This window comes from Raphanus sativus, chromosome 3, assembly GCF_000801105.2.
Source record: "Raphanus sativus cultivar WK10039 chromosome 3, ASM80110v3, whole genome shotgun sequence".
Lineage (NCBI taxonomy): Eukaryota > Viridiplantae > Streptophyta > Magnoliopsida > Brassicales > Brassicaceae > Raphanus > Raphanus sativus.
In genome coordinates this window covers 2,098,983-2,113,868 of record NC_079513.1, presented here as the reverse complement: position 1 = coordinate 2,113,868, position 14,886 = coordinate 2,098,983, and the positions used below count along the sequence as shown (strand labels likewise).

Below are 14,886 nucleotides of genomic sequence, written 5' to 3'. Positions count from 1 at the left end.
AAAACCTACATTATGTCACCAACACCATTTCAAGGAAATCATTTTTGTATTTTTCATGTATTCTAAATTTCAACACCTTAAATCTAATATCTTAACAATATCCAATCGGATCAATATTTTTAAAATCAGTAAGATAAGTTCCACTTCATAAATACATATAGCTAGAATAAACATATTATTTTTTCAGAAAAATTGTGTATATATTGATCATAGATAATAATATAATAGCAAATATTCATATGAAATAGAGTCATAATATTAATAAAATAAATGTAAGATGGTATTAACTATCACATTATCACTAAAATTTGTTAATAACTATTTATTAATTATATTTATAAAATAACGATAAATTATTAAAATTATTTATTAAAACTAATGACTTAACTTAAAATCATGGATAAAATGATGAATCAGCAACAATAATATTTTTAAATATATAATATATCCAAGGATGTAGGTTTTACATCATGTTCCAAAGAAATGAATTAATAGGATTTTATGCTATACTGATAAAAAGTTTGAATTCTAATTAACTGAGAGAATACGACTAATCAATAAAATTGCTTTTCAAAAAAATAGTAAAGTAAAAATAGTAAAGATGGAGATAGCATCTTACACGCATAATGGACATCAAGGGGAAGTGTTATGAATATTGTGTGATATCTATATGGAATGTTCTAGATTTACAGTTCGGCAAAAAAAAAATAGTAAAGATAGATGGATTATCAATAGTATAACAAAATCTTTGTAGAAAACATAATACATATTGGGAACTTTTGAGGTTCCTTTCACGTTTTTTCTCTGAAAACAATGATTGAGAACTTCATCGAGCTTTCTTATTCATATTGGGCTTTTGTACATAGCCCAATAATTCCTAAACCGACAATGATCAAAAACGAAAGTGAAATAGCGGGGGGTATTCTGGACAATTTGGAGGTCGGTGTTTTAAAGGCTAGCTAGGGTTTTTAATCGAACGCATTTGCTCCCTCTATATAAAAACAGCCGCATCAAACCTAAGCAAACCATCTCACATCTCGATTCATTCTCTGTGTGTCGCCTCTTTTTTTCTTTTGAGATTATAGGGTTACTGGTACATTATTACAAGTTTCGCAGGAGCCTCCCGGGCTAGTCTGAAAATAATAATTTGAGGAATTAAGCCCCAAAGCTCCTGCTAGATTGGTGACATTCGTGTTGCAGTTCTGTCTCAAATCTTATATGGCTTAACTGTGTCAAAGCAATGTCTAGATTTCATATTCGTATTGTTTATTTAGATAGATAATAGAAGGTGTTTTGGCTATGATTATAAAATTATCCGCGCTTCTGAGATTAGTCAATGAAGTAATCGGAATATAATGGTTGAATTTCTTAATATGAGCCATATCTTTTTATCATTTTATTTAGTTTTATGTTTCGGCAGTGATGATTAAAACTAACAGCTTTACGCCAGTTCTGCTTCAGAAAATTCTTGATAGAAGAAGCTGTATAAAATCTGAGCCTTTTTTTTGTAATTGTTTGAATGTTTTTGTTGTTAATTGCCGATGAGGAAATCCAATTATGTGAGGTGCAGTGGAGCTGAGACCCTGTTTTCAGGGAGAACCCCTTGGCAGAAACTGCAATTTCTATGAAGCTAATGGACTCACTGAGGCATTATTCTTTTTAATTTTGTTTCTAATTGATTTTTCTATTTATAACCTGAGTTTAACTATACACTAGCAAATAGCCAATTTGCTTGTAGTCTGAATAACTCAGAAATTGTATGTGTTTACATCAACTTTGTCTCTTGCTTCGGCCTTGAGATATTTGTTAAACTAGGACACTAAATTTGACTACCAACTAATCTACTTCTGTTTGATTTCTCGTCAGTCTGGTTATTCTCTATTGAGTTGAGAAGAAGTACTCTCAATTGACTCAGTATGGTAATGATTGTCAATGGCTATGAGTTCCTGTCCTAGTTTCAACTTTAGGATGTACTGAATATTTCCTGTGTTCTATGTTTCTCGCTCTGAAGCACAGTTTACGCTTATGTTTTATTACCGTGATGAGTCTAATGTCTTAAGACAGTAAGCGTTGGTTGCCGCGATTCAGAAACACTGTTGATTATTTCTTTTTCTAGAGAAAATTGAGTAAATTAGTATTCAACATGGTGTTTAATTCATTATTCAGATTTTTTACTGTTGAATTGTTGCAAATGTGATATGATTGTTGGTGAAGAAAGTCGCATTAATTTGTTTTGTTATGATGATTGGATTATTTCAATTTTAAATAATCTCAACACATTATTAGAATCATTTAATCAATTATAACATTTCAACCTAATTGGTTTATAATTTTAAATTTAAAAAGGAAACGCCAGGACACAATCACCAAGGTTGATCCTATTTGTACAAAACAACTCACCGGTGCTGGAATAGGTATTATAATTATAGTGCAGACCGCATTCCAAAGGGACTCGGTTCCAACGATACCAAGTAGTAACGCCTCAAACACTTTGCCCACCGTCCTCAAAGTAGGCCGCAAGGAGAAAGGAACCACCCGTTAGATCCGTGAAAACACAAATCTTAATACTTACGTCTCACATAGTCACTGGAAAGATACCACCACCGCACCATTTGAGAAGAGAAGCAAAACGACCACCGTAGGTCTCAGTATGATCCGAGGGGAAGCATAAAGACACAGACCCATATTATAAAGCAACACTTCCACTATGCATATATACCCAAATTATTGTTGTGTTACTGAAATATGGTTTCAATGTTATTTTGTTTCATAATTTGGACTTAACATGGTATAAAACAATATGAACCCATGATTTATAATTTGACATGGGTTCATCTAATTTCAGGGATTCAGGATTAATGAAATCATCACAAATCCCATTAATTAATAGACAAACAGTTCTACAATTTTTACAATATGCTCTCGCAAATTAGACTATTAAACAATTCATTTACCAATCGTTTAATTTTTCCTTTCTAGAATGCGAGAGATAAATAGTAAAAAAAAAAGATAAAACAAAAGTGAAAGAAAAAAAAGATAGTTAATTATCAGCTCAAAGAGCTAAAAAAACCGACCCTTTTTCATCATTTGTCTAAACTCCTTGTAATCAACTCTACCATCACCATCAACATCCACTTGTATGATCATCTTCCTACATTCCTCCAAGGTCTTACCTTGCTTGAGTCCCAAGGAAGACAACACCGCTTTCAACTCATCCACCGTGATAAACCCATCTCCATTCCTATCGAAAACGTTGAACGCTTCCTTCATATCTTCTTCTCCTATCTCGTCCTCGTCTTCCACCATTATCGTCTTGTAAAGCTCTCCAAACTCTTCAATGTCAACGCAACCATCACCATTCACATCGATCTTGTCGATCATCTGCCATAGCTCCTTTTCTGCTATAATGATCCCGAGGTTTTTCAATGAATCGTTTAGCTCCTTCTTAGTGATCCGACCGTCTCCGTCCTTGTCGAACATTTGGAACACACGTTTTAGCTCGGTGGTATCCATTTTTAGGGTTAGGTTTTGGATTTGAGTTTGCGTGTGGATGAAGAAAGCGTTAGAAAAAGAGGGAATGATGAGACTCCGGGAAGCCGAGAAAGCAGTACTTTCTTGGCCCCTTGGAGACCCGGTAAGGGGAGTTTCCGAAACTAAGGAGAATGTTACAGAAATGTGATTGAAAATCAGCCAAAAAGGCGAGCTAATAACTTGTAAATACGGACAAAAATAGGAGAGACAAAGAGAGATTGTCAAAGTTAGGTTATTGTTGGTGGAGAGGAAACGTTGGTCTTCTTAAGGGGATTTGTGGCATTCTATCAAAATCTTATAAAAGTTGTTCGGTTCTATAATTTGCAACCCAAAATACTTCATTTTGTTTTTAGTTGATTCATTTTTATATCAGAATTTAATAATACAATAATATTAGTTGAACAATATAATAAAACATCATCAATGGAGTGTTTAACTGTATCATTGTTTATAAATTATAATGTAACTAGGATATGACCTGCGTCTTGCGCAGGATGAAAATATTAAAAAAAAATTAAGGAACATTTTTTATAAAAAAAAAATTAGGGAACATTACATATTCTATATGTGAAAATTGTCAAAATGGTATGAGTAATAATATATAGGGGTTAACATTATTAGTAAAATAATATACTTTAGACTTTAAAGTATATGTTCCGGTCTTGTGCTAAAATAGTTGGTTGTCACTGCATCTCTTTAAAAAAATGATGGTCCACTTATATACCGAAGCCATACCAAATAGCAATGAGTGTATGCGATTATAAACATAAATACACGTGTCATACACAGTCATAATTTTGGTGAGCAACACAGCTATCCAACAAATTCTAATTAATATATTTGTCCAATTTCCATTATTAACGACCAAAATTTTAGCAAGTTTATATTTATTGTAGATCATCTTTTCATAATTTAGGAAATACATAAATATCATGGTCAAGATTGATAAAATTATCCTCGAAATTATAAATATTTGGCTCAAATAATATCAATCACCCCCAAATCACTATAAATTTGGTTCCTAATTTTATATGCTTCCCATATTCCAAAACATGCAATAATGTTGTATGTGGTTCCTATTTTCGAAATTCGAAATGTTGAAAAAAGAGCACACATATATAAAAAATGTATAATTAAAAGAATATATAAAAGAATGTATAAGTAAATGTATACATATATGCATTTTTTAGATATTTCATATTTCATATCTTGACCAAAATTTTAGCAAGTTTATATTTATTGTAGATCATCTTTTCATAATTTAGGAAATGCATAAATATCATGGTCAAGATTGATAAAATTATCCTCGAAATTATAGATATTTTGCTCAAATAATATCAATCACCCCCGAATCACTATAAATTTGGTTCCTAATTTTATATGCTTCCCATATTCCAAAACATGCAATAATGTTGTATGTGGTTCCTATTTTCGAAATTCGAAATGTTGAAAAAAAGAGCACACATATAAAAAGAATGTATAATTAAAAGAATATATAAAACAATGTATAAGTATATGTATACATATATGCATTTTTTACATATTTCATATTGCAAGTAATCATACATATATATATATATACAAAAGAATGTATAAGTTCAAGAATATATAAAAAAATGTATAAGTTCAAGAACATATAAAAGAATTAATGTATAAGTTCAAGAATATATAAAAGAATATCAATAAGGATAAAAAAATATATAAAAGAATGTATAAGTTCAAGAATATATAAAAGAATGTATAAGTTCAAGAATATATAAAAGAATGTATAAGTTCAAGAATATATAAAAGAATTTTAGTAAGGATAAAAAATATATATAAAAGAATGTATAAATTCAAGAATATATAAAGAATGTATAAGTTCAAGAATATATAAAAGAATGTCAGTAAGAATAAAAATATATATAAAAGAATGTATAAGTTCAAGAATATATAAAAGAATGTATAAGTTATGTACACATATATGATAGCAAAATCAGCAAAGCATGTGATAATTAGCGTACAAAAAAATATGATCCGTACAGATGCAAAGGAAAAATGTAATAAAAAACTCGAAATGCATATGTGTCCTTGGACTCGACAACTCATTTTATATAACCTATTTGCAATGCATATGTGTCAAATAATATAAAGAATGAGCCAAATAATATGTTGGTAATGAGAATATAACAAACATAATAGGACTAATGGCATTATATGTAACTACTCTAATAAATTAAGGATAATTTTAAATGATGGCTGAGAAGAATTGTGAGGATAACACATAAGCATAATGATAACATCGAAATTAGTTTATTTTTTAAAGGTTAAATTTTTAAAATGCTTCTGGATTAATAATAAAGGGATTAACTAACTAATATGTTAGTTGGCGGTTATAGACCAAATCCATTGGAGTGGTGAACCACGTTGTTATTCTGTCCCAACTATTTGTTAATAATTCGTTTTTATAGTGATATTTGTTTTTTTCTGACTAAATTTATAGTGATATTTGTTCACATACTCATTTTAACGCTTGTGTTATGGGGAAGTCTTCTTTTTGCGAAAGAGAAAGGTGAGTGAAAGTTACAAAAAAAGAAAGGTGAGTGAAAGTAACCATTTCTGTAAAGAGAATATAAAAAGGCGACTATGTAGGAAATAACATAAAAGAATATAAATAGGATTAAAAAGTGCCCACACGCAGGATCGAACTACGGACCTTCAGTTTACAAGACTGACGCTCTACCACTGAGCTATACGGGCCTTTTGTTCAATTTATCGAGTAGTTATATTTCATACTGTTTCAACTGTTCTGCAAACACAATTTGTGAACAAACCAAATCCTATTACACCAGAGGACTCAAGAAAAAATAATGTGAAAAATTAAACATAAGACATGGGAAGTAGTGAGTGAACATAAAATTCATATAAGAGGCAAGAATTCACAGAGTAAAATGCCTTGAAATGTATGATTACACACAGCTTTTACATTATAAGAACATCCAAACAAGTCTTCCCACAAAAAGAGTTGTTGCAGAGTTTTAAGACCACCATGGAGCATCACCAGTCCTGAAGTCAGTTTCAACCCATGGAACAAATAGAACCTTTCCACTGTCATCAATATCCGCATGAGCCAAGGCAAGCGACTGTTCCATCAAGTTTAAGTTTTGTTTTAAAACGTTTACTTGAGAGACACGCAAGATCTTATGCTAAAGAGAGAATGTAATGTATTTGACTTACCAATGGTGCTGGACCTCTAACTACTCTGCCTTGAGCGTTGTATTGTGATCCATGGCAAGGACATAGGAACTTGTTCTCAGCTTTGTTCCATGGAACAACACATCCAAGATGAGTGCACACTGCGTTTATACCGTAGGTCGCTAGAGTTTTGTCGTTCTCCACAACTAGGTAAGTTGGATCTCCCTATTAACATTAAAATCCACACCATTGAGATGCAAGAACCTTTTTTTACAGTACTAATGGAATATTTTACCTTCAATCCTTGGGTCAATGTTCGATCACCAGGACCATGAGTCTTAAGCCATTCTGCTGCAACGACATCGTTTCCAAGTGCATCCTTGGCTGGTGTACCACCACCCCCACCTCCTGATCTGCATTTTTCAAAGAACAATGGATTACAAGTAGCTATGTTTAAAGTCTCATTGTAATAACATCTCAGTAACACCAAAGAAACCAAAAAGGGTCTTAAAAATAACCTAACCCTAAGACAATCACAAATCGTGAGAGAGGGAGATTAAAAGGAAACTGACCCAGGAGGGGCAAAGAAGGTAGCGTAAGGGACAAGCATGAAGCCAGTAGGGAGAGAAAGAGCTCCCACAAGAAGAAGATTCAAAAGCTTCCTCTTCTCCATATCAGGAACGTTGTCTGCTGGTATACTCGTTGCTTGACAAGCAATTCTCAGACCAATCTTCTCCTTTCTCAACATCTGATGGTTCGTCCTCGTTGGCTTCACAAACATCACACGCGACATCGCCAACATAGCTCTTCTGCTCGAACCAAGCTGCACCCAAAAAAGAAAATCAAAGTAGAGATCAGAAACACATGAAACAAGAATGAAACTGTTTAATGATCGAGAGTGAACCTGAGTAGCAGGAGAAACGGAGGAGGACGCCATTGATGAAGTCATTGAAAAAATGTGAAAGGGTTTTGGTGATGGAGCTTTTGATGTTAAGGAGGAGGAGGAAGACAAGTGGGATCAGACAGAGAGCGTTTAAGACCACTGAAGAGAGAGAAGCAGATAAGGCACGCGCCAGCCTCTGGTTTGCTATAGCCACATACTTATCAGATTTTTGGATTTCCTGATGACGTAATCATCAATGGGCTTTAACTGGCCTGATTAATTGATTTCAGCCCATATAACTATTTTGATTATAGAGGAAAAAGGTAGCCGCCGGTGAAGCAAATTCAGACAACAAATTGTGCATGGCGTGACTCTTATAGCATGTTTTTGGTCCTTATAATAATCTGTCTTTCAGATAACATTTATTTTGTTGTAAATGCTAAATTTTATATCAATTTTTTTAAAGAAATTACATGGATAAACAAACTAGCAGCGAATAAAAGCGAAAAACAACGAAAGAAGAGGTGGAGAAGCAACTCCGAGAACACAAGTAGAGAATACAAAGAAGATAGAATACAAGAAGGAAGCAGCTTGCCTGAGAGGTAAGAGCAACTTTATCGGCTGAATCTCCCAAAAGTTGTGATTCTTCTTTCTATTATTTTTTTTTTTCAAAAGAAACAAAGTTCTCACACAAAATTACAAACGACCCAAATTTTAGCAAAAAAAAAAAAAAATTACAAACGACAAACACAGTTCAAATATCATGTGACTACAATAAAAGCAATCCGTAAGTCACACCTAGATTCATAACAAAGAAAGTTATGCAAAATTTGGAAAACCACCGAAACATATACTAAAACTATTGACAACGCCAAAGCATAAAAAGAAAGAAGCATAATCCAAACAGACAGAGTTTCATGGTTCATGGTCCAACACAGTTTTATCTTTAATTCTGCTCGAAATGATCAAATAGATGACCCCATCTTCCACCCCATCTTCTGTTTTCTCTAGAAGCTCAACCAAACTTTTAACAACCGAGTCAACATCATGATTTCTGGTACACACCTCTGCCACTTGTGCTGGATTGATTTTGACTCCTTCAGTTAGTTTACTCTCTATCTTTGGGAAGAGATCATGATCCTTTACCTGCAAATAGTTTTCAGCAAGTGTTTTGAAACCCTCATACCCACAATGTCCCATGAAGACTTTCATATCCATCATGCATGGCCTGAGAAGACGTGGATCAATGTAGTAAGAGGTTAGTTGTGAATATGATATAATCATTTCTTGTCTACATGAAGACCAAACTCCATCGATGGCGTTTAATATTCCTGTCAAGCCCCATTTGTTTCCCGTAGTGTCACCATCACTATCCTTATCAAATCTCAAATCAATATTGAGGTTGTCGATGTCTTCAAGAAGAAGTATGAATCCATTGGTAATAGTAGAGAGAAGCTTTCTCATTGCAGAATCATCTACAATGACTCAAAGCTGCAATTCATATACATCAAAGTTTAAATGGTTTGCAATTGCAGCAACTAAACTGGATTTCCCTGTTCATGGTGGTGCATGCAATAGGTAACTTTTTTCTTTCATTATATTAATATAATTTCTTATATAGTTAAATTTTTAATTTTTAATTTTTAAAATTGTAGAAAACCAATAACAAACTGACATTTAGAAATGTGAAATCTGAAAAGATTTTTTTCATATCTCTGCACTAGTACTGCATTTCTCTCTCCTAACACTTTTTATTGTTCATAATTAAATTTTGCTTAGATATCCTTTCTTATTTCTTCATTGAAGATACTTTAAGGGTATGATTATTAGAAAAGACCCTAGTTAGATTCTTAATAAATATTTAATTAATAAAATTAAGTAAATAGTGTAAAGCAGTAACAGATCACTAAGATATGTTTCTTATGGACCTTATCTAAGAGACATCTCTTATCTAAAAATATTTATTTTCTTTTTTCTAATTAAGAATTATACTGAGATATTTCCCTAAGAAGAGACATCAATAAACATGGCCTAAGAATTTCCAAATGAGAATAATTTCCAAATCTCAAGCTACTGATCTTACCTCAATCTTCAACATGGTAAACAGTTAATCTTTTCTTCAATCACAAAAGAAAAAGATTTTTTCACAATGCGTCTAACTTAAAAAAAAGTTCTTTGAAAAAAAATGCTGCAGATATCAAGTTCCTCAAGTTTAAACCATCAGTGATTGCAGCAGCTGCGCTTCTCTTTGCCTCTTCTGATGAGCTCTGTCCTCTACAGTTTCCATGTTTCAGTAAAAGAATCTGCCAATCTACATATGTAAATAAGGTAAAAAAAAAAATTGTTTTTATTTTGGTTTAACTAGGGATATCCCGATCCTATGAAAAAGACCGAAACAAATTTTTTAAGGTAGGTAAAAATTTGTGAAACAAGTAATCTTCTCAATTATTTTTTTAACCGCGATCTTGAGAAGTTTAAACATTGATGACATGATTAGTTAATGGAGTGTTACAAAGTAATACAAGAGAGAGACAGTTGAAGACGGCTATTAGGGAATCCTAGTGTAGATAAGGATTACCTATTGATAAGTATAAATATGTTATAGATAAACATAAGACTTAGAGATAAACTCTAGCGTATAAAGTCGGTCATTGCTCATGTATATATATGTTGATACGTTCACAATGGAATAACAAGTTACAAGTTCATATCATTATATTCTCTTATATGGTATCAGAGCATTCAAAATTCTGAGACCTAGAAATCGTTTGTCAAAACAATGTCTGGAGAAGACGATTCTTCTACAACAAAGTCAGCCGCTCAAGTTGAGACGAGCAAAGCGAGTTCTGTGAACTCGAGTCCCTACTTCTTACATGCATCGGACAACCCTGGTGCATTAATTACTTCTGTGGTGTTCACCGGAGACAATTACAACGAGTGGTCTACGGAGTTAATCAATGCCTTGAGAGCCAAGAGAAAACTAGGTTTTATCGATGGAACAATTCTAAAACCTTCCATTGATGATCCTAATTTTGATCTATGGTCCTCGGTTAACTCCATGATTGTAGGATGGATAAGATCTTCCATTGAAGCTAAAGTCCGTTCCACAGTCACGTTTATCTCCGATTCTCACAAACTTTGGGAGAATTTGAAGAAACGTTTCTCAGTGGGAAACAAAGTAAGGGTTCATCATCTCAAAGAACAGTTGGCATCGTGTAAGCAAGGAGGTCAATCGGTGATGGACTACTATGGTCGTCTTGCTAAGATGTGGGAAGAGCTCGACATGTATAAGCCCCTTCCGGCTTGTAGCTGCAGTGCAGCTACAGAATATGAGAAAGAAAGAGATGAAGAAAAGGTGCATCAATTCGTCATGGGGTTAGATGAATCTCGTTTTGGAGGAGTGTGTCAAGGAATCATATCTAATGATTCTCTGGTTGATCTTGGAGAGGCGTATGCTAAAGTTATATGAGAGGAACAGAGGCTTCAGTCATCAAAGGAGAGAGAAGTACAGCAAAGCGCAGTTGGTTTTCTTGCTAAGAAAGACTCAGCCGATGCTCAGAACTCTGGACCATCTCGACGACCTTCTCAATGTGCTCACTGCGGGCGCAGAGGACATGAAAAGGCAAATTGCTGGCAGTTAGTTGGATTTCCAGATTGGTGGGAAGAACGTTCCAATAAAACCGAGAACAGGGGATCACAGAGCAACAGAGGGCGTGGTTCTTCTTCAAATTCTGACAGAAGTCGCAACAATGGAGCAAAAGCTCACGCAACCTCCTCCAACCCCTCCAACTTTCCAATGTTTACAGACGAACAGTGGAACGCTTTAACTCAGATCATCAACGAGAAGACAAAGTCATCTTCTGAGAGACTGACTGGTAAGCGTTTTGGAGACTTAATTCTTGACACGGGGGCTTCTCATCACATGACCGGAGAACTCTCGTTTCTCAAAGAAGTCTCGAATATACCACCATGTCCGGTGGGCTTTGCAGATGGCAACAAGACATTTGCCACTCATGTTGGCGTGTTCCATCTCTCTAATAACATTACATTGCCTAATGTGTTATTTGTTCCAAACCTCAACTGCTCCCTCATCTCAGTGTCCAAACTCCTACGACAAACAAATTGTTTTGCGTTACTAACAGACACACTTTGCGTTTTATAGGATCGTTTCTCGAGGACACTGATTGGAGCAGGTGAAGAGAGAGATGGGGTTTATTATTTCAAGGATGTCATGGCTGCAAGGGTTCATGTTGCTGAGAAGACCGTCACAGGAATTGATCAGTATCGATGGCACCAGAGGCTAGGACATCCGGCGTTTTCAGTTTTAAATTTTTTACCTTTGTCGTTTTCAAATAAATCTGCAGCTCATGGCTCATGTGACACATGTTTCAGAGCAAAACAGACAAGAGAAGTTTTTTACCAGAGTTTGAATAAAACTAAAGAGTGTTTTGAGTTGATCCATTGCGATGTTTGGGGTCCGTATAGAGAGAAATCTTCTTGTGGAGCTCGTTATTTTTTGACAATCGTTGACGATTATTCCAGATCAGTTTGGACTTATTTACTTCTTGAAAAGTCAGAGGTACAAACGGTTCTTAAAAACTTCTTCACCATGGTAAAGAAACAGTTCAACAAAGACATCAAAATGGTTCGGAGTGACAACGGTACAGAGTTCATGTGTTTATCACGATACTTCAGAGAAAACGGGGTTATCCATCAAACCTCTTGTGTTGCAACTCCACAACAAAATGCTCGTGTCGAGAGAAAGCACAGGCATATACTTAATGTTGCAAGATCGTTACTTTTTGGAGGAAACGTGCCAGTCAAGTTCTGGGGCGAAGCTATCTTAACAGCCTCTCATTTAATAAACAGAACTCCGTCTTCAGTTCTCGATAAAGCATCCCCATACGAGGTTCTCTACGGTACCAAGCCCGCGTATGACCACCTCAGAGTATTTGGTAGTCTGTGTTTTGTTCACTCCAAATCGAGAAACAGAGACAAATTCGGCTCACGGAGTAGAAGATGCGTCTTTGTTGGCTATCCACTTAACCAGAAAGGATGGAAAGTATTCGACTTGGATTCAGAGGAGTTCATCATCTCACGTGACGTTGTGTTTAAAGAAACGGAATTTCCTTTATCTTCATCCTCTACTAAGCCATCTCCTTGCCAGCCAAGTCACCACAGTCAGCCACATCTTTCTGCGTTTATTGATGATGACTGTGATGAGGCTCCGCCTTTGATAGACAGGGGGAGTACGGTGACTCTTAGCAACGCACCGACTAACGAGCCACCCCAACACCAATCTGAACACACACAACAGTCTGACACACCTGAAGTTGACCAAACCACAGTCTCTGTGACAGCTCCAGCACCTATTGTCACAGCACCAGAAAACGTCGTTCAAACAGAACCTGCAACTCGGAGTCAGCGAACACGAGTTCCTTCTGTTAAGTTGAAAGATTATGTCACCTATAATGCTACTACTCTTGAAGAACCCAATCTCTCTCTCGCTAGCTCTACATCAACGTCCTCCACAAACGATTCAGGTATGACACCGTATCCATTGAATGCTTATGTAACTGATCTTAACTTCTCAGTTTCCCATCAAGCATTTCTAGCAGCTGTTACCGCTGGAGTAGAACCTAAAAGCTATGCTGAGGCAATCAAAGACAAGGTCTGGCGAGATGCTATGAAACATGAGGTTGTGGCTCATGAAGAACTTGGAACGTGGGACTTAGCAACTTTGCCTCCTGGCCGCAAAGCCATTGCGTCAAAATGGGTCAACCGTATCAAATACAATGCCGATGGCACCATTGAACGTCACAAGTCACGGCTAGTAGCATGTGGAAATAGGCAAGTTGCCGGTGAAGATTATGATGAAACTTTTGCTCCTGTTGTCAAGATGGCTACTGTCCGAAGTCTGTTAAGTCTTGTTGCAGCAAAAGGGTGGGAAGTCCATCAAATGGACGTCCACAACGCCTTCCTTCATGGAGACCTTGAAGAAGAGGTTTATATGCGTCTCCCACCTGGCTTCACTCACTCTGATCCTCGCAAAGTTTGTAGACTCCGTAAGTCTATATATGGTTTAAAGCAGTCTCCTCGCTGCTGGTTCGCCAAGTTATCCAATGCTCTCCTCAAATTTGGTTTTGTTCAAGCCTATGAGGATTACTCGCTGTTTATCCTCACTGAAGGTTCCAAAGAAGTACGGGTCTTGATATATGTTGACGATCTGGTTCTTGCAAGCAACGACCTTCACTTACTTGCCAAATTCAAGAAGCACTTGAGTGAATGCTTCCGTATGAAGGATCTTGGCAAGCTCAAATACTTCTTAGGGATTGAAGTTGCTCGGTCTGCTGAGGGTATCTTTCTCTCTCAACGCAAATATGTGTTAGATATTATCAAGGATTGTGGGTTGTTGGCTGCGAAACCTGTCTCTACTCCAGTCGAACAAAACCATCATCTGGCTGCAGATAAAGGACCGTTGTTCTCAGATCCACAGCAGTACCGACGTTTAGTGGGGCGCCTCGTTTACTTGTCAGTCACTCGACCTGAACTCTGCTACGCTATCCACTTACTATCTCAATTTATGAAAGCTCCTACCGTAGCTCAATGGGAAGCCGCACTGAGAGTTGTAAGATTTCTTAAAGGATGCCCGGGTCAAGGTATTCTCCTACGGTCAGACAGTAATCTCGAGCTTTCAGTTTATGTGGATGCTGATTGGAGTACCTGTCCCATTACTCGTCGTTCCTTAAGTGCATTCGTCGTCCTACTCGGAGGCAATCCCATTTCTTGGCGTACTAAGAAGCAAGATACCGTCTCACACTCTTCCGCTGAAGCCGAGTATCGAGCAATGGCTGCAGCAACTAAAGAACTGAAGTGGATCATCCCACTGATAAAGGAAATCGGTATTGAAGTCAACAAACCGGTTCCATTCTATTGTGATAGCAAAGCCGCAATCCACATTGCCGCTAACCCAGTTTTTCACGAACGTACTAAGCACATAGAGAGGGACTGTCATTGTGTTCGTGATGCTGTCAAAGCTGGACTTATCTCCACAACGCATGTTAGCACCAAAGATCAGAGAGCAGATATTCTTACTAAAGCTTTGGACCGTGCTCAGTTCGAGTTTCTATCATCCAAGTTGGGAGTTCAAGACCTTCACTCTCCAACTTGAGGGGGAGTATTAGGGAATCCTAGTATAGATAAGGATTACCTATTGATAAGTATAAATATGTTATAGATAAACATAAGACTTAGAGATAAACTCTAGCGTATAAAGTCGGTCATTGCTCATGTATATA

At 36.0% G+C, this 14,886-nt stretch overlaps 3 protein-coding genes and 6 non-coding genes across 9 annotated transcripts; 5 read left to right on the top strand and 4 right to left on the bottom strand.

Annotated features, from left to right (window-relative positions):
- The first annotated feature begins 1,110 nt into the window (after positions 1–1,110).
- On the top strand, positions 1,111–1,252 carry LOC130510315 (small nucleolar RNA snoR134). The gene has a single exon (XR_008943992.1). It is a non-coding gene; the product is annotated as a small nucleolar RNA snoR134 (small nucleolar RNA).
- Positions 1,253–1,294: 42 nt separating this feature from the next.
- Positions 1,295–1,381, top strand: LOC130510309 (small nucleolar RNA U36a). The gene has a single exon (XR_008943986.1). It is a non-coding gene; the product is annotated as a small nucleolar RNA U36a (small nucleolar RNA).
- Positions 1,382–1,411: 30 nt separating this feature from the next.
- LOC130510264 (small nucleolar RNA Z223) lies at positions 1,412–1,503 on the top strand. The gene has a single exon (XR_008943942.1). It is a non-coding gene; the product is annotated as a small nucleolar RNA Z223 (small nucleolar RNA).
- A 34-nt stretch (positions 1,504–1,537) lies between these two features.
- On the top strand, positions 1,538–1,649 carry LOC130510270 (small nucleolar RNA Z278). The gene has a single exon (XR_008943947.1). It is a non-coding gene; the product is annotated as a small nucleolar RNA Z278 (small nucleolar RNA).
- A 69-nt stretch (positions 1,650–1,718) lies between these two features.
- Positions 1,719–1,827, top strand: LOC130510293 (small nucleolar RNA snoR97). Its single transcript, XR_008943970.1, has one exon. It is a non-coding gene; the product is annotated as a small nucleolar RNA snoR97 (small nucleolar RNA).
- Positions 1,828–2,855: 1,028 nt separating this feature from the next.
- LOC108832532 (calmodulin-like protein 6) lies at positions 2,856–3,721 on the bottom strand. The gene has a single exon (XM_018606010.2). The coding sequence runs from the start codon at positions 3,511–3,513 to the stop codon at positions 3,061–3,063; it is 453 nt and encodes a 150-aa protein (XP_018461512.1). The 5' UTR covers positions 3,514–3,721; the 3' UTR covers positions 2,856–3,060.
- A 2,477-nt stretch (positions 3,722–6,198) lies between these two features.
- TRNAT-UGU (transfer RNA threonine (anticodon UGU)) lies at positions 6,199–6,270 on the bottom strand. The gene has a single exon. It is a non-coding gene; the product is annotated as a tRNA-Thr (tRNA).
- A 141-nt stretch (positions 6,271–6,411) lies between these two features.
- On the bottom strand, positions 6,412–7,780 carry LOC108844583 (cytochrome b6-f complex iron-sulfur subunit, chloroplastic). Its single transcript, XM_018617865.2, has 5 exons — positions 7,610–7,780; positions 7,278–7,528; positions 7,001–7,118; positions 6,748–6,930; positions 6,412–6,653 (listed from the first exon to the last, which is right to left on the bottom strand). The coding sequence occupies exons 1-5, from the start codon at positions 7,652–7,654 to the stop codon at positions 6,549–6,551; spliced, it is 702 nt and encodes a 233-aa protein (XP_018473367.1). The 5' UTR covers positions 7,655–7,780; the 3' UTR covers positions 6,412–6,548.
- Positions 7,781–8,503: 723 nt separating this feature from the next.
- Positions 8,504–9,052, bottom strand: LOC108844843 (AAA-ATPase At5g17760-like). The gene has a single exon (XM_018618132.1). The coding sequence runs from the start codon at positions 9,050–9,052 to the stop codon at positions 8,504–8,506; it is 549 nt and encodes a 182-aa protein (XP_018473634.1).
- Positions 9,053–14,886: the final 5,834 nt, after the last annotated feature.